At 36.4% G+C, this 25,811-nt stretch overlaps 1 protein-coding gene across 1 annotated transcript in view; it reads right to left on the reverse strand.

Moving 5' to 3' along the window:
* Nucleotides 1-311: 311 nt before the first annotated feature.
* The window catches only part of LOC145684206 (17-beta-hydroxysteroid dehydrogenase 13-like), a 187,402-nt gene continuing 161,902 nt past the window's right edge, over nucleotides 312-25,811 (reverse strand). Inside the window, exon 7 of the mRNA XM_081756265.1 lies at nucleotides 312-5,075. Within this exon, the coding sequence (XP_081612391.1) occupies nucleotides 4,964-5,075 (112 nt within the window). The 3' untranslated portion in view covers nucleotides 312-4,963. The remainder of the gene's footprint in view (nucleotides 5,076-25,811) is intronic.

The raw sequence follows: 25,811 nt of genomic DNA on the forward strand, positions 1-25,811 counted from the left end.
TAAATTGGAACTTAGCATCCCTTTCAGCACCGAGGCTGCATGAGCCATGGACTTACAGATTAACATGAAATCCTAACTATATAAGCTCCTGAGTTTCCCATGCCGAAGCTTTTGAGATTTTCGTGTAGTTGTTTCGTGACTTGTATTTTAGGAAAAAGAAACTTTATCGTGGGGAATCTCACACTTGGTGTTCCGAGCTGCTCATGTAAATTATCCTTGAGGGTACACTACCACAGTTTGAGAATCCTTGCTTTAGATTTCAAACCCTTAATAATTTGATTATAATCAAACACGCAACTCATATATATCAATTAACATATTTATTACATCACATAATATGAAAGGCACAGTACATTATAATAAAATGGATACGACTAACAACACACATATTCTACAATATTACATATAAAAAATATCACAATAATTTAAACTAGAATCAGGGAAATTACAATAAAAAATTAGCTTTTGACCGCCATTTCACAAGATGGGGGTCATATAGCACAAATTCCTTTTTCACGATCTTTAACTGTTTGTTTGTATAGAAACAAATAAGAGATTACGTGCCCAGATAATGTAACTAGGGCTTAATTTGCATAAGATGCTATTTTGACAATCAACCCATTCTGTAGCTTTAATACTTGTGTATCAGGTATGTAGTATATGTTGATGTGAAAAACCAAACATGATATTAATATTTACATGATTTACATTATAAAATACGTCATTTTGGTAGTAACAATTATTATTATTATTATTATTATTATTTTTTGTAAATTTTAACTTTTACTTTTTTTCTGCCCATCGTGTTTGACTGTAATCACTTTTCTTATTCCATTAGTTAAATTTTAAACACTACTTATTGGCGGGACATTGTAGGCTTTGTAATAGCGCGCTCACACCTTTTCTGCGTGGGGTCCTTGGTTCGATTCCAGCTCTCGCAAAGTGGGTTTTGTAGTGGATAAACACCTAATACTTGGATTTTGGCTTCAGGTTCTTCTATTTTTGTCATTCCATCAATGTTATTCATCTTATCATCGTCTCCCTTTGCCTCCGTGTATAAACGTGGGACGTTAAACTCAAGAATACATATGAATGATACTGTTTAACGTACAGTAAGTCTAAGTATTCTGCAGCTTAGAAAGAAATGTACGTCTAATATACATCTAATATACACGCCTAATACTGTATATACGTGTCTTATACATCTAATACACGTCTAATATACAGGAGGCAGAGAAAATATGTAAAAACACTTCATACAGGACACGTAAGTTTGGCCCTCCACTATACAACGCGTGTTGCGGTTGCCGATCGTTTTTTACTTTCAATGTGTCATGTGGACCTTCCTCTTCCGTCAGCGGTAACCCATTCATCTGTGAGTATCGTGGTGTGAAAGTGGTGCGGTAAAATGGACGACCTGACAGACTTCCAAAGAGGCATGATCGTTGGTGCCCGTCTGGTTGGAGCTTCAGTGGCAACAGTGGCGAACATTGTGGGGGTATCGAAAGGCACTGTGCCCAACGTCACGAGGGCATACACAATCCATGGGCAAACGACGTCTGCAAAGCACAACAGTGGTCGAAAGACAATACTGTCAGATAGGGACCGGAGGGCATTAAAACGGATTGTAGCAGCTAAAAGGAAGACCACTGTAATGGAAATTACGTCTGAATTCAATTCCGGCCTACAGAACCCGGTTTTATCGAAAACAGTGCGACGGTAACTTCATAAAATGAAAATTCATGGCAGGGCCGCTATCGCCAAACCCCTGGTCACAGCAGTAAATACGAAGAGGCGTACCCAGTGGTGCAAGGACCACAAGGAATGGACTCATGAGCAGTGGAAACGCGTAATGTGGTCCGATGAATCGACCTTCACCTTGTTTCCAACAACCGGTCGTGTTTACGAATGGAGAACACCGTCGCAGGCCTATGATACAGACTGTCTGCTCCCAACTGTAAAGCATGGGGATAGTTCTGTTACAGTATGGACAGTGATATCGTGGTTTTCTGCAGGTCCCATCATAGCCTTGCATGGAATGATGAATGCTAAGGTGTTTGAGGCCATTTTGGGGGACCAGGTTTTACCCATGGCCCAAATATTGTTCCCTAATGGTGATGGTATCTACGAAGATGATTTGGCACCCTGTCACGCTGCAAAAACGGTGAAATCATGGTTTGAGGAGCATGACCAGGAGCTATCATACCTCCTCTGGGTCCCACAATCACCAGATCTGTACATCATTGAGCCATTGTGGTCTGAGTTAGAAAGGCGTGTTCGGTCTCATTACCCTCCACCAGTAGCGTAGCCAGGATATGTGTTTGGGGGGGGCAAGTGCTGTTATAGGTACATATAGAAAAATTACAAACAAAAAAATATATAAACATAAAAATATATAAAAAATTACAAACATCAAAGTACCGAAGTACATTGTCGGACCTCTTTGGGGGGCGGCCCCTCCGCCCCCCCTTCCCTACGCCACTGCCCTCCACCAGCATTCTTTAAGGAACTGGAGCATGTTTTGGAGGAACAATGGTACAAAATTCCACACGCCACGATTCAGGAGCTGTATACGTCCATTTCACGTCGGATCCAAGCTGTTTTGGACGCAAAGGGAGACCCCATACCATACTAGGTATGATTTTCACACTTTTACAAACGTTTTATATTTTTTTTGTCTCACTCCTGTATGTGACTACATTTATACTTGAAGTATATACGGGTACATTTATTAGACTTATGAAATATCTTAAGAGGAATATGTACTGTATCATATGTAAAATGTATAGTTGAGCACTGCAGCGTTCATACCGTAGTAAGCATATCAAATAAAAAGATATTGTCTCTCCAGAACTAATATTGGTTTGTTTGTATTTACTTATTTATTTGAAGTTTAGTTTATCTTTTTAGCACCGAAACTACATGAGACATGGATCTAAAATTTAAGATGGAATGCTAGCTACCATAACGCGTTCAATGCCCCCCCAGTAGGAATCGAAATCTGTAGCATGTGCCCGCGCTAGCTTCTAGATCAGCGCATAGAACTCCTTTTCTATGTTATATATATCGTTTCACCGGTAAGAGGTTATTAAATTATTCATCATCCAACGCAATTGTCTTGCGAGTCACGGAACAATGAATTTTTCTGTCGCGGTGCCGCAGTTACCATGAATTTAGGATTTATGGTAGCTTTTGTTACTATGGCGTAATATCGTCTTTGACCACTTATTTAAGTTCTATAACAGGTATTTAAGCCGGGTTTCTTTTATTGGTCAAGTCAAATGAAAATGAAATGAAATATTTGAGTTGAACGTCCCACGGTTATGTCGGTTAGGCTAAAGGAGACGATGATTATGAGAAATGAATGAAATGGTGAAATGAAGAAAGTGGGAGGAAACGAGAGAAACCCGAGAAAACCCACACACACGGTGTTTGTCCACCACAAAGTTCACTTGGCGGGAGCAGGATTTGAACCCGGGACCCCATGCCATGAACGCTCTACCACTGAGTCAGCGCGATTTGGTCAAGTCAAGGATGGACCAAAGAATACCCCAGATGCGTTTTGGAATCGAATGGTCGACTTGGCGACACCAAGTGGGGCGGAGGGGCGTGACATTTTTTCTTCTTAAGGCAAATTTCAAAAAATTTTCATGCCTTTAGTTTTTAAGGTATCAGATCGAAACTTTTCATACGGATTGTATGTACCATTGTGTATTTCTTTTTTTTTTAGATCCCTATGTGAAACCGGGCCGGGCCCAAGGGGCGCAAGTGTTCCGAGGGGGTGATTTTTTCAGAAAAAATCCGGTTTTTCCCAATTTTTTCGGTTCAGGTGTATGATACGGACATGTGAGTAATACTGTTCAAAAGGGCTTGTTATACTGAAGACAGATTGAAATTTTGCATACGTAATATGTACAAAACAACGTTCTTTTCTTTTTTTTTAAAAAAAAAAAAAAATCAGATAGGTGAACCCAGGTTCGGCCCAAAAGTATCGATTTTTGCGATAAATCTCCCGGTTTTCTTCATTCTCCCGTTTACGGTGTACAATACGGACAAGCGAGTGGTATCGTTGGAAAGTATGCTCTATCCTTAAAAAAAAAAAAAAAAAAAAAAAAAAGTATCAACCATGATCTTACGATAAATAGTAAGGATGCAGTAGCTGTTTGAGTGAAAGTCTAAAATTTACCTCAAAAAGTGGAAATCCTAAAAGGGCTAAACAGCACCCTCTTAACTCAATGTTCTTTTACTCATGCGACATTTTGATTTAATTTTGAGTTTAGCGACCCATTCAGCAGGGAGGCTACATGAGACGTGAACCTACAGTTTAACGTGGGATTCGAACCATATGATACTCACGCGACAGTCGCGTTGCATAAATAAGGCCTAAGGCGATTTGTTGCATCTAGTTTGGCCTGCAAAATCCCCAGGTTTAAAACCAACTGAAAATCTGTCAGATTGTTTGGATCAATGGGTAGGGCCTAATTAAAAAAAAAAAAATGTATTCCGTATTTAGCTTCAACTACGGATGAGCAATATAACTTCAATACATTATGCAATCACCAGCAAACGGAATTCAGGTCGTGGTATTTAAGTTCTGCGTGGAGTGATTTTTTTTTCATCTGGTGTGTATATTACAGAAAAACAGAAATTCGTTGTCGACGGCTATTTACATTGCACCATATAATTGCTTTTTATTACATAGTTCGCAGTATTAATAAAAAATATCACATTAATTTAATAGCATTGCCCCTTATCCTGATTTTCGACATTTACTTTTCAGATCATAAATTCCCCAGAAAATACATTTCATGTGGACATAAACTTTCGCTTTCACGCACTATGCTGATCTTTAAGTCCATATATGTAAGCTTATACTGTTGAGGTTTATTGTATGAAGTTGTTTTTTTCTCTTTAGAACTGTCAATATTTAAAGCAGTAATTCAGCAAAATTATTATTATTTTTCTATATTGGTTTACCACTGTTTGTGTAATTCCTGCCTTCAAATGTGTCCATGGCACATGCTGCTCCCAATATCTGATTCACCATAAACACCTTGCTTTTGTACGGTAGAAGCCTGAAATTAAATGTTAATTAAGTTAAATTGAAATACGTTATCACTACTTTATATATCTGAGTGGACAATTTATCTGGAACATCCGTGATACGATAACGGAGAAACCAAAAGAGGGAAAAAAGTAAAACTTTGTACGAAACAACTATAAGGAGGGGAATATCGTTTCAAATCAAAATGCTGAACAAAAACTTAAAATATCACATTTAATTGTAAACTAAGGATGTTATGGTATCACAAATATCCAAAATGTTGAAGCCTATCACACAACGGGGATGGAGAAGACAATGCATATCTGAAGTACCTTAGCGTAGGGTGCTGTGGTCATGGTGTGACTTGTTTTAAATGAATAGGAACGAAGTTACAAGGGCTTGAAAATTTGAATTTTTTCGAAAGGCTTTATTTTGAAAACATGCTTATTTATGTAAGTATCATATCTAATTACTAGTGTGGTTTGCAATTGCCAACAAGTTATTTTGCCGTTTACAGCACTTCGATATCTTAAGAGGTCTCATCCCGGTGAAATTAAAATACCGAAACGTGGAACAAGAGCGCCCTAGACAATATCATTTTATATGAGATATCGTTATCACGACTCACTTATCTGCTTTCTATTTCGAGCCATTTTGAAAATCGGCATTTATTTTCGCGTTTCTAAACGGCTGAAACCGGAAAGCCGCTAGGTGACTTGCGATAACGGTACCTTACGCAAAATAATACTGTTTAGGGCGCTCTTGTTCCACATTTCAATTTTTTTTTTATCTATTTGAATATATCACATAATTACTGTAAAATTAGCGTTATTTTAATTTCGCCGGGATGAGGCCTCTTAAACCGTTCCGGAGGTGTGATAAACATTGATAAAGTTCGCAAAACTGCTGAAAATGGCGTATTTCTGGACAATATTTAAATTCGTTGTTGTTTTTCTTCTCTTGTATAGCATTGCAGGAATATCTTTCAGTAAGTGTAATTACAAGTCCTCGCAATTGTAATTGTAGTGATATTAATGTAGTATTAATGTGGTGATATAATATAATCTGTGGTGATATTAATGTAAATTGGATAGTGGAAGCAAAAAAGAAATCCGCTCTACGAGATCTGCTGAATGTGTACAATCTCCAAGCGCTAGTGGATGTACCGACACGTCAAAATAAAAGTGCACTAGATCAGTTCATCATTAGTAAAAACCAAATTGCCTATAACCTTGAAGTATTTGATCCCGGTTTCTCTGATCATGATGCGATTATTTTAAAAATCACTTTAAACAACACCATTGTTCTTAAGTCTAAAGTATACACAGTTACAAAGAGAATTTTCTCCAGTCAAAATATGGAATATCTAAATTTCTTGCTTTCTCACGAGTCTTGGAATGGCATATATAATACGTCTAACACTGAATGTAAGTAAGTTTAAATACTTCTTTGAAACCTTCTTACATTACCTCAATATGGCGTTTCCAAAAGTTACTCGTAAAATCCGGACGTCGTCCACCAAATCGTGGTTAACTAAATGCATTAAAATTTCTAAAAGTAACCTATTTAGATATAATAGATTACTCAAAATAAATACATCACTTCCTCACAGGTTTCGAAACTATATTTTTAAGTACAGGAAAATATACAGAAGAGTAATTAAAACAGCTAAATTACTATCAAATAGCTTCACAATATTTAATTCTACTAATAAAGCTAAAACTATGTGGAAAATCTTAAATGGTGGAACAAACGACAAAAAGAGCGACTTTGAGTATGTTAAAGTTGGGGACGAAATTATTAAAGAACCTAAGCGGATTGCAGATGTCTTCAATGATCATTTTCTAGATAGCGTACCATTACCTAACCCTATACAAGCGAGTTATGACGACTCGATGAAATTTTCAATGCATTCACATACGATTTTTTTAATTCCAGCAACAGTAGAGGAGTTATGGAAAATATTGAGTAGAATGTCTAATTCGGGATCTACAGGTTTTGATGAAGTTCCAGTGACAGTTATTAAATTTTATTTTCCTTTCATTGTAAATCATCTCTGTTATCTAGTAAACCTATCTCTTGAGAAAGGATATTTTCCATCAGTGTTAAAAGTGGCAAAAGTAATTCCTCTCCATAAAAAGGGGAGTATGCATGATGTAAGAAATTATCGCCCAGTCTCCATTCTCTCCACGTTTTCAAAAATTTTTGAATATGTGATGAAGTCACGACTCTGCAATTTTGTGAAATCGTGTAACTTACTATCACCATCACAACATGGTTTTCAAAATAAGAAAAGTATTGAAACAGCCTTGTTTGATTACTTGTCCAATATAGCTCTTGAATTAAAAAACAGTAAATATGTTGTTGTCCTATTCATCGACTTATCCAAAGCTTTTGATACAATTGATCATGCTATTCTTTTAAGCAAGTTGTACGCTTATGGTATTAGAGGAGTAGCTCACAGCTGGTTTCTCTCTTATTTATCCAGTAGGCAACAAGCGGTACAAATATCAAAATTAGCTGCAGATGGGTTTCAAACAACTTGTTCGTCTTTATCAACTGTAATCAGAGGTGTTCCTCAAGGTTCAATTTTGGATCCTATTCTCTTCCTGATATATATAAATGACTTGTTAGAATTTATGCATCCAGCAAAATGTATTCTATGTGCTGATGACATCAGTATGATAATATCAGGAAAATCAATACAAGAAGTTGAGAGGAAATCTGACATTTTTACGGAGAAATTAGTAAAATGGTTAACAGCGAATAGATTAATTATAAATCATGATAAATCGATCCTCTTACATTTTCATTTTCCAGGAAAACCGCGTATATCACCTAGAATAAAAATATCTTCTAACTTACTCCTATATTCTTGCATAACAAAGCTTTTAGGTGTAATCATAAGTGATGATCTTTCATGGTCTGCTCATATCTCCACTTTAAACAAGAAACTAAGTAGCGTGTGTTTTGCCTTATACAAACTTCAAGGTACTGTGTGGAGAGAAGCACTTCTTAGCTTTTACTATGCCAAGTTTAATTCATTAATTAACTTCGGCATAATACACTGGGGATCTGCTGAAAATAGTTTAAGCACTTTCCGATTGCAAAAGAAAGAGATTAGAATAATTTTTGGATTACCCACAAAATCGACATGTAAAAAGGTTTTCATAGAAGCAAAAATTTTAACACTCCCCAGCTTATATATCTATAAATCTATTCTTTTTACTGTGAAAAACAAGCATCTTTTTATCTTTAACAAAAATGTTCATAGCCATAATACAAGACAAGGTAGTGACATATTTATGATGCATCAAAAATATGCTAATATAAGCAAAACCGTGTACATGAATTCTGTCAGATTATATAATAAACTTCCTCTGTACTTGAAAAATATGACCAATGTTTCCATTCTTGGTAAGACCTTATATAATCTATTCACTGAAAAGTGCTATTATACAATTAAAGAATATTTAAATGACTCATTAAGTGAAGAGTTGGTAACAGATACTTACCCGTGAGTACATGCCTGGTGTGGTACAAACAGTTACCTAATTAGATGTAAATTGTCATGTTTTTATTCTTAATATATCCTATTATGTGGTTTTGGGAATATGCATGATGTATACCTCTGGTACTTGACAATATTGTTTTTTTTTTTCTTTTCTTTCTGACAACTGTAACGCTTACATGAGAATTTCTCATGCTTTGTAAGCTAATGAAGCAGGCAAATAAATGAAATGAAATGAAATGAAATTACATGATTTAAGCAGTGTTGCAAACTTCACCAATGTTTATCGTATCTGCGGAACGGTTTGAGATACCGAAGTGCTGTAAACGGCAAAATAATTTACACATCAATTGCAAACCACATGAGTAAGTAGATATGATACTTATCTAAGCATTTTTCGAAATAAAGCCTTTAAAAAAATTTCAAGTCCCTGTAACTTTATTGCTATTCATTCAAAACAAGTCATACCATGGTCATAGTATTCAACGCTAAGGTAGTTCCGATGTGCATTGTCTTGTCCATCTCCATTGTGCTGTATGTGTGATAGGGGCTTAAAACTTTGGATGTTTGTGATATTATAACATTCTTACTTTGCAACACTGACTAATAAATGTGGTATTCTTTTAAGTTTTCGTTTAACTTGTTGATTAGAAATATGTAATCATCTGACGTAGTGTTATTAAAAAAATAATTTTATACTGGGATGGCAACACTGTTCACTTGGTGGTGTTGTTTAATATGTAAAACTATGTCCCTCTCTTTATAGTTGCTTCGTGCGAAGTTTTGCTTTTCTCCCTCTTCTAGTTTCTCCGTTATCCCGGCTGTTTCAAATAAACTATCCACTTTATATAGTTTTTTTAAAAAGTAAGAAAGAATGAAACAAAAAGAAACGAGGAAAAGAAAAATCAACGTTAAGAAGAAAAATAATTTTTCGTTATCGCTTCCCTGCAGTATCAAACATGTTATTTCAGAAACCGTTTTCTACTACTCCTTTAACTTCTGGCATTTGGAACAGACAGTATTTGACGGAATAATAAAAACAAAAAAGTTAAATGGAAAGCTAACATTTGATTCAACAGAGAAGGGAACGCAGATATTGTAAAATATTTTTAAGACATTATTGGATATGTATTTTTTATATATAATAGTGGATATATAGTTTTTTTTTTTTATAATAGTTATGGTCATAATGAAAAGCAAATTGTTACATTTCAATGAGCAGAGGAAGGAACGTTGATATTGTAAAATCTTTTTCAATCCTGTTTTTAATATTCTTTTACTCGAGATTTTCCCATAGTTTATTAAAATACTTACTAACATATTTTCATTTTGTTGTCCTAATATTTATAGGCTACGTGCCTGCTTCATTAATGCATGCATGCATATTAATCAAACTTCTAGTCACTGGCGGCTTCAGCGGGTAGGCCAGGTATGCACGGACCTACCCAAAATTTTTGAAAAATACATAAAGGCTAGAAGATACAATAAAGAGTAAATATACTTTCCACTATTTATGCTAATGGTAAATAATTAGTCTCAAACAACATCAACCACTACTGTAAAAGTAATTTCCTACTGTCATTATAATCAAATGTGTTTATGTATCCATAAGCGAGAGAGCGGGCCTACCCAAAATTAAAATCCTAAAGCCGCCCCTGCTTCTAGTTAGGCCTATTTTGATCATTTATATCTTAATATCCGAACAATAAACGTGAAACCTCTTAACTTGTGCGTAACGCTATCATGCTAATACCAATCATGAACAGTCACGCTAATAGATCGTTAATTGTGATATCCTTTGCCTGTAAAACTAAGTCCTTAAATAATCGTATATATATCTAGAATTCGTTTTTCTTTTTCTTGACATACTTCCCGCCTAAAGGATGGATCTCTCTGCAATGCGTTGTTGCCACGCCACGGTTAAGTTGAGAATTACAATACGCCAGGAAAACTCATCCAAACGCCACATCACTATCAAATCACTGCAAAACAGTTGTTTGCGTGTGCAACTACGCAATTCAACTACCTAGTGTTGCCAACACTCAACGACAAAAAGTGACTAAAATCAATACCTAAAAATGGCCTGAAATCGCTAGAAAAAAAAAAAAGCAAGCTTCCGCGCTAAGACAAAGCTAAACAAACTCGATTCCTACAATAACATAAAATTAAAACAAAACTCCCCGAACAGAAATAAATATTATCATCATCTGCTTCTTCTTCAGGTTGAGACGAAGCATTTCTTTTTTTTTAAATCTCAGTTCCTTCTACCGAGTTGCTTTTGTTTCAACTGGTTACAAAACTGTGGCTGAAATTTCTTATTGTATAGAAAATAACACTTTCGTACACAGCGCAACCCAAATTTCACTTCTTTTTCTTTAACCTCGTTGAATACAAGCTTCACTTCCGAGTTCGAATATGGAAGTGTTATAATAATAATAATAATAATAATAATAATAATAATAATAATAATAATAATAATAATAATAATAATAATAATAATAATAATAATAATAATAAAAGGATAACGAAACATTCTGAAAATGGATTCTCTCCTCCAATATCTTTGAACGGATTTACTTCTTGCAAAAATTCTTCAGTTATTCACCCATTACATTAAGACTTATTCACCCATTACATGAAATTTATGTTCGCCACTGATAATATCTTAAACTCACGAAATGAAAACTAAAGCTCAGTAAAAGATTTAAATCCTCTATGACATTCTGAGGGATGTGTATATTATCAGGAAGTCTATTCTAACGAGTTTTACTAAAACTTACACGTCTTTCCCGAAGATTTCCGTACTGATGACTTATAGGTTTTGAGCTCATTCTCTACTATGCAAACAAGATATGGGGAGGGATCAGTATGACGATGATCTAACTTTCACAGGGTGAGTTCTAGCAGATTTAGCACTTAGAGAACGAATCAAACTTCAGAAAATAGTAAAATGGCCCAGAGAATATATCAAAAGTGGCTAAACTCAGAAAATGGCTAGAAATGGCTAAAAGCAAAAAGCACATGGCTAGAAAAGCCACTAGTGCCTTTCTCGAAATTTTGTGGCTAGACAATTTCTCAAAATGGTTAGATCTAGCCACAAAGTGGCTAAATTGGCAACCCTGCAACTACCCGCCAAATACCAATGACTTCATTTGATGGGGTGGCTGACAACTAACGCCACCTACACGACAAAAGCAATAAGACGTCTATTGGATTAAAACGTTCACGTGAGTGCTAGCAGAAAATACTGCTAGCACCTGCACTGGCGGGAAGTGTGCCAAGACCAAACAAAGTACTTTATACAAGGATACCAAAACATGAAATGTATATACATTTGTACAGTCAAATCGATTACAAACTTATGCATTAACTCCATACGAGGATGGCAAAATAGGATATGTCACTTTTCTGATTTTTTTTCGTCCTGTATTTGGTCACACTAAGATCCAAGGTCCGTCGACCGGAAGAAGTTGATAATGGCGTATTAAAAAATTCGTTTTCACCACTGAACTGAAACTATTTTAAATTTAATTCATGAAGTTGTAATTTGCTTGCCTGTACCAATGCACATATAGCAAGACCGGCAATAGGCAATTGATCGCCCCCTGCAATGATATCATTTGCCGCTCCCTTTTTACCAGAAAGAATAAATCCCTAAAGCCACTATATTACACCATCATGGACAACAAAGAGGAGGGAAACAGACTTGCACTCACAAGTCAGAAAAGCCTAAACAATACAAATACAATAATCGTTGTGTCTGCTTTTTTTTCTTTAAATAATAATCTATTACGTTAGTGAAGGATAAAGTAAACACTCTTGCAGAGAAAAGATGGTAATCCTTTTTATAGAATTCAATATCGAGTTTCAATCTCAATATATCAGTTCGCAATTCCAGTACAACTAGCTCCGTGATTTTCCTTCTGCATCTGTTAAAAAAAAAACTAGTTTTCACCGTTAATGATAAGGAACTTATCGTGATCAAAACTGTGATAACTAACTAAATGGAACAGGTGTTCGCTACTTTTCGAGAATTGAGTTCTTGTACTTGACAACAACCAAGCAATTCATGCTGGGATTTGTTTCACCATTTGTCAGGGGTGTAGCCAGCAGGTTTGTGTAGGGGGGGACCGTCGTTTTTGAAGGGGGGCCAGCTACAATGTACAAAGCCAAAAAAAAAAGTGTTGCTGCTAGTGTTTTTGAGGTCTGAAAGAAAGGAAAATTTTCGTTTTCTCCTGGAAAACTAAAAACACTATTTTAGCTTATTATTATTATTATTATTATTATTATTATTATTATTATTATTATTATTATTATTATTATTATTATTATTATCCATAAATTATATTCAAGATAGTTTTTATTATGCTTAATCAAGAACTACTGCCAGGGACCAAACGCTATACTTTTGTGCATAACTCTAAAGGTAACCAATAAAGTTCTGTCCCTTTTCGTGGAAGTCTGTGTTCAATTGGACCTCACACCGTGAGTTGAAAGCGAGTGGAGATAAGGCGAACGTCAGTTATTGGTGTGGGTATATCCAACATACTACCTGGTTGTGGCAATTCAGACACACCGTGAACTTGCGTAAAGACAGAGGGAACATGGGACATCCACAAAGCGTCATAAGAGCATGTATGCTGAACGAATTCAAATGGAGGTCAAACGCTGCTGTAGCGGGATAGAAGATATGCCAGGCCTTTGGTGAGGGTGTCGTGACGACGCGGACATTGCAGCGATGGTTTAACAAGTTTAAGGACGATGACGAAACACCCGAAAACATCACGTGCCGGAAGACCAACACATGTAAAAGAGGAACTGGGATTACAATTCAGTGTGTGGAGAGAAACCATTCGGCAGCACATCCATCAACTCCGGGCCAGAAGGAAATGCGGCAGTCGCCTGTGTTTATTTACTGTTTCGGAGCCATTTCTGGACAGGGCGTTGACATGTGATAAAAAGTGTGTCCTATACGAAGCTCCACGGCGCCGTCATCATTGGTTAGCATCCCATGAACCGATTTCAAAACAGCCGAAACCAGCACTGTACCAGAATAAGGTCATTCTGTGTGTTTGGTGCATCGTGCATCGGGAACTGCTACCAGCTGGTCAGAGTATCAAAGCAACTGTGTAGTGTCAGCAGTTGAGCTGTGCTCAACAAAAACTCAAAACTCTGGAGCCGTCGTGAAAAGGGAAAGAAAAGAAAAGGAAAAAGAAAGCTCCGTAACAAAAGAAGGTTGGGGAACCCTGTATCGACGTGAGAACAAAGACTCATAAAATTGTCGAAATTTCTCCTCTTGGGACAGAGACTCAATAAAATGCTACCAAAGTGTTTTTTTAAGATTAATTAATCAATTATATTTTTTTCTTTTCTTTTTCACCATGATATGTATTCATTGTACTGAATCTGAAATATGTTTAATGTTTAATTTTGATTTTTTCTTCTCTCTTCGTCTTTCGTTTTGTCGATTTTTTAAAATGTAATCCAATTTTTAATATCTAAAAGAGAAATGTGTTATTTGATATTGTTGAAAGTAACAGATTTCTGTGCATGCCTATGTATTATTATTAATATAATTTTTTTATTCATGTATCAAACTTTTTCTGTTATGTCAAACTAAGTTTTCTTTTCTTGAAATGTAATAAATGTCTATAGAAATGTAGTTAGGTTAGTTTAATTCAACTAAATACAACCTGAAGTATACATTGTCCTGTATGAATGTGAGTGTGAGTGGAATGTAGGTTTAGTATTAAGCGCACCAATTATTTTGACATATATGTGTGACTTACTACAATTAATGGTAGTTGGCAATTAAAGTCTTCGAATGTCAATACTAACTTAATTTAAGTTGGCTCGATGAAGGAAGCGAAAAGGACCGAAGTAACCTGAACGAATGATCATCATAGGAGAACTTCGAGAGATCCAGCTTGGGTATAACTCAGGAAATCTGTCTGACAACTTGCCGTTACCTTTGTTTTCGTCGGTTTTAAAATCTTTGCCTGTCGGGCGAAGTACCGTTTTGGCGGACCACCAACTTCCTTGCCGCACAAGGCAGCTAGACGTGAGGTGACTTCTCGCACCGTTTGGCACAAATGGGACGCTATGGCCCGGGACTCATCGGGTGGAAGAGCGTTAACTATAATATCTACTAGTTCGGCCTGAGAGGGATGTTCCGCTATCTGATAATATAATTCAATGATTTTCCAAGCATAGTCCAAGAGGGACCCATACTTGGAGCGATCATACCGGAGTGATTGTAAGTTTCTCTTTTGGAGCCGCTCGATGTGCTCATTACAATACTCTTCTTTAAAAAGAATAAAAAAATCACTGAACGTCCGGATTTGGTATTTAACAGAGGCAAACCATGCGCCCGAAGCGGCGATTAAACATTTTTCTACTATTTGTAGACGTTCCCCATCAGTAAGTTTGTACATGTCGAGATATTGTTGCAGTCTTCGCAGGAAAACTCGAGGCAACCCGTTAGCAATGTTCCCATCAAAAGTGGGAAAACGTTCAATATCCCGGAGGGAAACTTTAGAGCTCATACTATACAGGGCAGGAAAAGAATCTAGTGGAATCAACGCGTTATCCTGAGCGGTTGGGGTTGTCACCTGATTTGCCACCGACGGAGTGGTCACCGAACTGAACGCTCCCATATGACCAAGAGAGGTTTTATAATTAGTGTCGACAATGTGAGGTTCGAACTTAGGACCCACCACGGCAGTAACCGACGGTCTCTCTCCCCTTCCTGGCAGGGGCCGCGGTGGCTCAGTGGTAGAGCGTTCACCTCTGGTGCTTGGGGTCCCGGGTTCGATCCCAGCCCCCGCCAAGTGAAGTTTGTGGTGGACAAACACCGTGTGAGTGGGTTTTCTCGGGGTTCTCCCGTTTCCTCCCACTTACTTCATTCCACCATTTCATTCATCACTCATCATCACCGTCTCCTTTAGCCTAACCGGCATAACCGTGGGACGTAAAACTCAAAGATTTCATTTTTTCCCCTTCCTGGCAGCACGCTGTAAGATTGTACCATTCCAAAGGTAGAGTGAGTATTTACGCTAGTGACTGTTGTAGTCGCAACACTCGACTGCATCGGTACATCGAAATTACTCAACCACGATTTCGAGGTTGGCTGATGCGGGGGACAATACATTGCAGTGTCCCGTGCATCAGGCAACACTTGACTCTTTCGCGGTTGGACGTTACTTGTTTCTGGGAAAATTTTCCCTGGAGAATCGCTATCAAGAAAAGGATAGAAGATATCAGACTTAACGAGTTCCAATTTAGTAATATTCCCCTTAAGACTGTCTACTTCGGTTTGAATTTGACCAATCGTTTGATCAACCGACTCTAGTTTGGTTTCTATTGATAGATTAGACATTACAACATTTAATTTCCTTATTTCAGCCTGCTGCTGTTCAACCTTTTGTTCGATATCACAAAATCTTTTGTTAGTGCTCTCAAACCTTACATCTATTTCATGTAATTTTTCATTTGTTTCGTCTCTGAGCTGCTCGGTAGAATGTTGGGCCTGGTATCTAACCTGGTTTAGTTCAGTGGACGTTTGCTCCTTCAATTTGCTAATTGAAGAAGCAAAGTCTAAACAAATCTGATCAATTTTATTGCTTAGTACCTCGAATCGAGCGTCGATCTCTCGTTTCGAAGTATAAAACTTTTCATTTATCTCACGTCTCATTTCTGCATTCTCACGTCTCAGATCTGCACTATTTTGATCAAACTTTTCATTTATCTCACGCCTCAGATCTGCACTATTTTGATCAAACTTTTCATTTATCTCACGCCTCAGATCTGCACCGTTCTGTTTCAATTCATCAAATTTGTTGTTCATCATTTGTATCATCTGGCAAATTAATGCAGACGTGTCAGACCCTCCAGATGGCATTCCTTCCTTCGGGTTTGCCGTCTGATCTCGAGAATCACTGTAATCTCCATTCTTTTCATCATCCTGGAGGTCAGATATGTCCAAAGGAGATACCTGGCCTCGATCCTTTGGAGTACTATATCCCCGTTTCCCGTCAGAATCAGGATGCTCGTTTTCTTTCGTATTCAAAACATCAATTTGCTTACGGGACTGAGAAAACTTCGGGTCACATTCATTACAATACTTAATGATTTCCCCAGTCCGAACCCGCTCTTCATTCTCGGCTGTGTCATCCAATTCTGTACAAGCAAAATTGGTCCATTTTTGCTGGCACCCACTATAGCGTATCAGTCTCCGTGAGACTCGTGACCTTTTCTGGTTCTCACTAAGTGTACATTGAGTACACGTAACTTCAGACTCATCTTGGGCGACGATTACTTTAGTTTTGGTTGCCATAATTTTCGAACACTATACACAAATTACCAATACACATATACTATGAAATACTTAGGTACTAACAAAATAGGTTTTATCTATAATTCATATATTAAGGGACTCCTATTCTCTCTCCTTTCTTGTAACCCTTTTAGCGTTTAGTTCTAATTTAGAAAAATTTTTGACACTCCTTCTCTTTTTCCCCCTTTGAAAAGGAAACAAAAATGACAGAGTAGCCAACGACTCTAGTTGTTCCACTTGACTATAACATTTCTCTTATTCATTTCAATGTTGTAATCAATTCAACATGCCTTCAACCTCACTCTTTGACATTCTTAAAAAATTCAGATCTACCGGTCGCCATTTAAACTGAAGTCCGTTGCCATGGGAACAAACGTTGCCATGACAACCATCCTTGTCGCGGTTCGCCAATCTAAAACTGATTGGCGTGATAACTTGTATTGTTCAATAAGCATTTTCAGATCCGTTACCACAGCAAACATGGTTGCCATGGTAACCACTCCTGTTTATGGTCGCCAATCTAAAACTGAAAAGGGAAAGAAAAGAAAAGGAAAAAGAAAACTCCGTAACAAAAGAAGGTTGGGGAACCCTGTATCGTGCAAATGAGATGCATGGAATAAGTCGTGAGTGGGAACCCTTCACCCCTGGTGGGGATATTCATGAAGCTATATGCTTATGTCTAATTATATTGGAATATATTATCCATTTCTTAATTTCGAATATACTAGGTTCGATCGAAATGAGAAAACTTCTTATCGGACTTCTGAAGAAAATAAAGTAATATAAATAAATACATGACCGTGTTTATTACATATGGAATTCCCAGTTACGACCCCCTTTTCAGTTTTATTCACAATAGGAGAAGAAGAAGATGAAGAAAGGAAAACGAAGATAGGATAGAAGAGAAAACAGGGAAAGTAAGAAGATGAGAAAGAGGGAAACTGTTACTGGATATTTTTGATAAATATGGTAAAGGAAAGTGAATAATTATCGAATTGGGATCATTTCCAATAACTATTGGGTGAATATTTGGTATTAAGGTGATCAAAGGTAGACACATGTCAACCCATACTTCCCAGACCTAGATCAATGTAACCCCAACTATCGAATTATCCCAATCTAGATCTGAGATAGATGAGAAAGTTTGATTTAACAGTTTATTCAATATTTCCGAAAGTTCTCGACTAGTATCCAACATTTGAAAGATAAATGACGAAGTTGATGGCGTTAGAATCGACCACAAAAAAAATCAGAGTAACACAACTATTTGTCGAAAATTTTGACTCTCGAACTTCTCCTATGATGATCATTCGTTCAGGTTAATTCGGTCCTTTTCGCTTCCTTCATAGAGCCAACTTAAATTAAGTTAGTATTGACATTCGAAGACTTTAATTGCCAACTACCATTAATTGTAGTAAGTCACACATATATGTCAAAATAATTGGTGCGCTTAATACTAAACCTACATTCCACTCACACTCACATTCATACAGGACAATGTATACTTCAGGTTGTATTTAGTTGAATTAAACTAACCTAACTACATTTCTATAGACATTTATTACATTTCAAGGAAAGAAAACTTAGTTTGACATAACAGAAAAAGTTTGATACATGAATAAAAAAATATATATTAATAATAATACATAGGCATGCACAGAAATCTGTTACTTTCAACAATATCAAATAACACATTTCTCTTTTAGAGATATTAAAAAATTGGATTACATTAAAAAAATCGACAAAACGAAAGACGAAGAGAGAAGAAAAAATCAAAATTAAACATTAAACATATTTCAGATTCAGTACAATGAATCTGACAGTACATATCATGGTGAAAAAGAAAAGAAAAAAATATAATTGATTAATTAATCTTAAAAAAACACTTTGGTAGCATTTTATTGAGTCTCTGTCCCAAGAGGAGAAATTTCGACAATTTTATGAGTCTTTGTTCTCACATCGATAGTAACTCCTTTTTCAACTCTCTTTACGCACTGTGATTGGTGTCCATGAGAGTATTTAATCGTTTGTCTTAACGACAGACAAAAAATTTAGTTTCTTCATATTATATATATAAAATTTTCATTTTGTCACTTGACGCACTTGGTATAAAATTTCAAAGTTAATTCAGATTAAAGAAAAATTATCGAATCCAGTCACAGACATTGGGAACATATTTTCATAATACTATATGATATTTCAATGGAATTAGGTCTTTGGACCTATCTAGGTCCCGTATTCACATTACTAAATTATTAACCAAAATCAGTTCAAATTAAGATCACTGAATTTCTGTTTCTAGTATAGATCGTGAGGTCAAGAGATTTTAGTCACGAAACTGACGAACGACAAATAGTTAGGTTTCCAATCGTAGGGGAAGGATTTGTTTCATAGTTTACTGATAGAAGGATTTGTTGGCGGGGCGCACTGTTTCGAAGTTTACTGATTTCACTATGATCTCGCAAAATAACTTCGGATAAGGATTAGGGTTTTGTTTTCTTACGACCTGCTACTTGTTTCATTTACATGCAACATTTGACATAGTATTAAAAAATTGAATAGTTACAAACATTACTAACAAATCAGTAAGGTGTCATTAATTATAAGTTATGCGGTAATACTTTACATCACAAATAATTGGTCAATGTCTAGTGTCAAAAATCTATGGCAACCTAAAACAACCAGGGTAAATACCGAGCCCTTTACATACATAGTCGCATATATATTTATATATTCATATTACTCAATATAATAAATTTCACTTTAATATCAATCTTAGTATTTTGTCGACGTTTAGATTCTACATAACCTTTTTGTATTCAACAAGTATTCACACTTGCTTGGCTCAAAAATAAACAAAAACCCTGACTAACAAAAACTCTTTTTCTTTTCATAAGGTTGCAACATTGAACTTTATATGTAAACCCGATAATCAATAATAATAATTCAATTTACTAAACTCCGCGTATAAAGAAATAGTTGGTGTTATTTAATAAGTTGACATAAGAGGTGGAAATACAACAAATAGAGCAGGCACGTAACTTTTCAAACTATGTAAGTACATATATGTATATACAGAGAAAGAAAAAATCAAGGTTATTCGAAACTAATGGGCCCAAACGACTAATACATACACCATATAACCAATCAATAGAAAGAAAACCAGAAATCAGTAGTCAATGGATATAATTTGTACGATCGATGAATAACAAGTAAGTTTCTGGGAATCTGAAATCATAGTGTACCTTCTCGTCAGTTTCTCCCGTGGTGGATTGAGTATCGTGAAAATGGTCCTGAGTTGTGCTGAAATACCTCCACGAATTGTATTCCTCGATGTCTCAGTACATTCGATCAAAATAATTGATATGAACATTGTATGTTGTCATGAGTTTCAGAACCGGGGGGAAGGTTGAAAAAAACTTTAGAGAAGGAATAGAAGAAGGATAGGTAAAAAGAGAGGAGACAGAACACTACAACTACGAAAGATAAATGGTCGAATTTATGTATATAACAACTCACAGCCAAAAAGTTCACATATGCCGAAAGAGGGTGGTTTACTTAAATACGTAAACTCAAAAGTTATCTCCAAAAACACAACTAGTCTGTGCCCGCAAGGGAATTTTCAGAAAGACGAAAGCTTTAAGGAAATTCCCCTCCTCGCTGTATTCGGTTGAGTCCTTGGAAACCCCGGCCATGCCGGAAGGTTAGAGAAGGCGCTAATTTAGAATTTCAAAAAGCGGAAAAAAATCATCCGACCTCTTAGAAACTAAGAAAGTCCAGAATAGTAATGAAACTAGAGTAAAATAATAACTAAGATATCCCTAATTAGTGATTTGCCAAAATAAAAAAAATTAAATAAACTGAATTTTGGATCGGTGACTTCAATGACCAAACATCACCGATGGCTACCCTGCGCAGACATACCAAAGTCTGGGACGTCGTTAATTTCCATCATCTAATTAAACTAAGAAAAGAAACGAAAATACTTAAGAGGACTAGGATCGACGTCCGGGTACGCGATGGACATAAATATTAATTTAGTAGCGGTTGATTTAATCGGATAACCCGATCCATTACTATATGAACTCTGCACAGTAAATAAGGTAAGCAACGAAGAAAAAAATCTCGGAAGGTCAATGAATGTTAAAGGTACGAATGACCAAACCTGTACTTTTCGTTGATCACAGGATATAGCAGTTATTTTTCTTAATTATCATTTTTGTCAACTTTTAAAAGTAATTCCCACATGATGCTACCCTATCTGTTGAAAGGCTTAAAATCCGGGGCTGTTAATATAAAGTACTTAAATGCGAAGTAACACACAATTCCCAAATACACTTTACTATCCAAATAGCAAACTCGGTTGGATGAATGTACTGGTGTAGAAGTCATAACGCGAGAGATTTTTTTTTAGTAAACATATTCATATTCTCACTATATAATATACACTAGGCCTATCCATTTAAATATAGGTGTCATATCATCTCGTTCATTTCACATTATAATCGTATTATTATTATATCATTACATTTAATTACTATTTACTCATTTCCACACGAAGTAATATTTTACAGACACCCTATTTCATACATTTTACACGCAGGCCATACACATATTTATATTACGCACTAATAAATATATAATTATCACAATCTGTCACGCTAAAACCACTACACGATAACATTCATCGAACCACGGACTCTGTTTCGAAGCACCCAAATTATATTTACTTCGCAGGAAAAAAAATCATATGTGTATTCACTGAAAGTTCAATTGTCAACGATTAATTTATTTCTGATTTGCTGATAAAACTAAAGCAACAATGGAATTTTTCTACAGCCACGGGAAAAGAGAATTTAATACTACATTTTGAAACAAACAGTAACAGCATATGGGCTTTACTTCTATTAAGAAAATAGGCATTCTTGATTTCAATGGATATTTCGATTGCTACTTGACCTAGCAAGCTGTAATTTTCAGAACTACGAGATCTCATGCTATTTCATGAAAACATACACTCATTTGAACCGAAAACCATGTCCACGGAATGTAATTTAGAAATAAGAGGCCAAAATCAAACAATCTAGATCACTAACTTGGGCGATGACGTAATGTCAACAAACAATTGATTAGGGAAAACGGACACGATGGCGCTGTAGTGGAGACATAATTTACCGTGTACTGAAATATATACTTGTACTTATTAATCAGAAATCTAATATTTACTCTCGTTTAGTGTGCTTTGAGTTAGACAAATGGTATTAAACTAACACATGTGAACTACACTGTCCTAACAGTAGAAATCACGCACTCACACAGAACTACTAACTACACACACCACTATAAATACTACACATAAATACTAACTAAACAAGCACCATTTAATTACATGCATATTAAAGGCAAGCACCTTTAAACATATTACTCCTTGTCGGTATATAGAGTTGGCTCTATTAAACTTTAGGGGGCAAAATGAGAAGAGTTAACCCTAGGTCCAATTGACCTGACCAATTGTTTACAAAATGATTACTAAAGATTGATGCCCTGGGGCACCTTAACCAGGTTTATTAAGGGACCCTTCCCCTGAGAGGGGAAAAAGCCCTAAAACAAACAATAACTAACCCATCCCCTGCTAGAACTGGTTCAATTCCGAAAAAGAATAGGAGTCCTTTTAGTGAGATTAAGCTGCCATTCTGATAGTTAACATTACACTACAAAACCTACTACGTACAGGCACTTACTGAATTTAAAAAAATCACATTTACCAAATACAAGAAAAAATATGCACAAAACAGGTCGTATTTCCCTAATCCCTAACTGAATTTGAAAGAAAAAGAAAGTAAAATCACTATTTCACTCTGTCCATTTTAGCTTGGATGACGAGCAATATGGCGTCTGTAAACACAAATTCGGAACTTCACTGAATTGCCGCTTCTTTACTGAAAATTGTAGATTGTTCTGGGCTCCTAAACCATTGTCAGTCTTTAACTTATTAAATTACATTAAATTTTACCTGGATTTAATGAAAATGTCCGTCCTTTCAAGCGGAAATTGAACAGTTGATGAGCAGTGGTGCTCCTTGATGTGTCTTCGATTATTATGATAACATTGCGCCGAAAACGACAGGGACTGGAAAATTCCATCAATCAGGGCGGAGTCTTCCAGCCGCGGAAATTACAAAGCGAATAGAAATTTGGCAAATCCAGATATAACCGGATCTGAAAGTGACTATGGACTAGTGAGAGGGGGTGAGGGAAAGTTTAGGTACCTGACCAAAATCTACATTGGTCTGAAAGTAAGAAAATTTATATCCAATGACGGAACTATGTTTCGGTATGACGTCAGAATGGTAAACCTTGTAACTATTCAACTTGTATATGCGAAAATGGGATTTACAATTAATCAAAATATAAATAAATATATTATTCAGTTAAAATATGATTACTAACGAAACCTTTCGATTCATTACATTTAATTTGAAGTAAAGAGAATAAATAAATTGTGTAATTAAACCGAAATCGAATAAAAAAAATTTTACTAGGTACAGGGTGAGAAAAAAAGTTGTCATTACTTTCAACTGTAATGGTACATTACAGTCGCTTCTGAATTGCAAATAGGTCCTCCTTTACGGGACAACGCTAAGTCCCACGTGGTTAAGATGACTCAGGACACCATTTTCCGCCTTGGATGGGAAACAATATTGCAACCACTATATTCCCCGTGTATTGCACCGTCCGATTATCACCTGTTCCATTCTTTGAACAATCACCTTAGAGGACGCCAGTTCAAATCCCTAGTAAAAGTCCAAAATGCACCTGATACTTTCTTCGTTTCACGGCCCACCAAGTTCTACCGCGATGGATTCCATGGCTTTCCAGAACGTTTCCAGAAGGTCGTCGATGCTGATGGGGACTATTTTTGATCTTCCAGGTTAGGTGACATATCAATGTTCGAAGGTGGTGGGTGAAAAAGCAACAACTTTTCTTGGTTACCTTTAAATTTAAGACCTTGTATACAGAACCTATGTACACAAGATTGATTTTCTTTGAAATTTCACTTAATTTCTTTACGGTTTCCTGACAAAAATATTTATTATTCGTGACTAAAAAAAATATTACACTGAGTAGAAATAAACGAGAGAGCGAATGAAATCCAAATTGAATAAAAGCATTGTTTCTCACCAAATTTTCCATCCTCTATGGCTTTTAAAACACTTGTTAAAGCATATAAAAAATATATTTGTTAAAGCATATAAATCGCAGTAAATTGTGTAATCTGCTGTCACAAAAAAAAAGTATCCTATTTTTCGATCGGTATAAGGAAGAGATACTATACTATTTTTCGATCGGTATGGAAAAAAACAACATTTCTCCTTAATATTTTACCATAAATTATTAATTGTCAATAAAATTTGTTACTTTTAAATGAATGAAGCGAGATAATTTTACTATGATGTTTTAAAAGCTGGTCATTTGGGGGGGCAGGAAACCATTTGGGGGGCCCGGCCCCGATGGGCTCCCCCTTGGCTACATCCCTGCCATTTGTCCGTGTGACTTTAAACTAATGCGACCTAAACATGATTTACGAATGTAATATTCAAATAGAAGGTCAGCTTACAAGGGAATGGTCCCAACTTTGAGTTGGACGAAATTTCGTATAGATACTGACTGAAGGTCGAGAAATAACATGTTAATATTCATTCGATTCGCTTTTACGTACTTTACGAGATATAAATGGTGATGCAAAAGTAATATAACAGAAGCATTCTGTAATATACCGATATAGAACGATGAAAGCCCAAAAGTGGATACCAAAATGAATATGTGGAATCTCATGACGATAATGAGGGTTCGTAGTGGCGTCGCATGAAGATCTCTCGTCGAGGAAGAGGGGTGAAAATGAAAGGGGAAACAGTAGTCGATTCTGGAAAGAAGCACGAGTCGTTGAAGACAAATGTCCATGAAATTGCACCATTTACCAGTTGTAGTAGCATAGTGGAAGGACAACATTGGAACGGAGACCGGATTCCAGTGACTGTAAAATAAACAGCAATTGACAAAGTTTGGAAAAGCAAACAGCCTAATTCACATGTTCGCATGTGGCAGGCAGTGCCCTGCTTGTCAATGTTGCTTGTTGTGCATGTCAGACTGTTATTCGGCATACACGATTCAAATGTAGCAAGTCTATCTCTTACCCACGAACAGAGATGTACACGACAGTCTAATCCAAGTATATTCGAAATCACCGTTAGAGATGCGCACGCCGATCACGTGATGAACAAATGAAACCTTAATCGCCTGTGCGGTGACAGTCATAACGGATGATAAACGGAGAATCAACATCTCTGGTTACAATTTCTTGCTGGACCAGTAAAAATTCAGCATAAATATCCAGCAACACAGACTGGATGGTGGACAATGTTTTACACACACAACACCAAGAAGTGTGCTGGGGCGAATATTTCTTTGTCTGGAATTTTGCGTCACCAGCAACAGAGTCTGGTAATTGCTTCAACATACACAATGTGTAGCTGGAAATACACTTACCATTTGTGGTAGTCCAGCAAAATGTCCCGTAAGATTTTGTAACGTGGGATTACATGGGACATCATAGTTTGTGCAATGTGTAATAAACATATGCGTGCTAGGACGAACGCAACGAGTTCTGTGAAGGTCTGGGGCAGGGTCGCTTGTTACGGATAGAACGTTTGGTTGGTTGTCTGTGTGGCACACAGCAAGCTTCAGCTGTACACGGTCGAGAACACAAGTAGAGACGTACACAGGTACAGACACAGATAACGCACAGCTACTGACCCAAACACAGTTGCATGACAGTTGTGTTCATGTGAAGACGATATCTACCATCTGTAGTGTTTTTATTTTTCATTTTATTTATTTATTTTTTGCGCTTGCGCTGCGTTC

The sequence above is a fragment of the Thermobia domestica genome, chromosome 4 (genome assembly GCF_964235325.1).
Source record: "Thermobia domestica chromosome 4, izTheDome1.hap1.1, whole genome shotgun sequence".
Taxonomy (NCBI): domain Eukaryota; kingdom Metazoa; phylum Arthropoda; class Insecta; order Zygentoma; family Lepismatidae; genus Thermobia; species Thermobia domestica.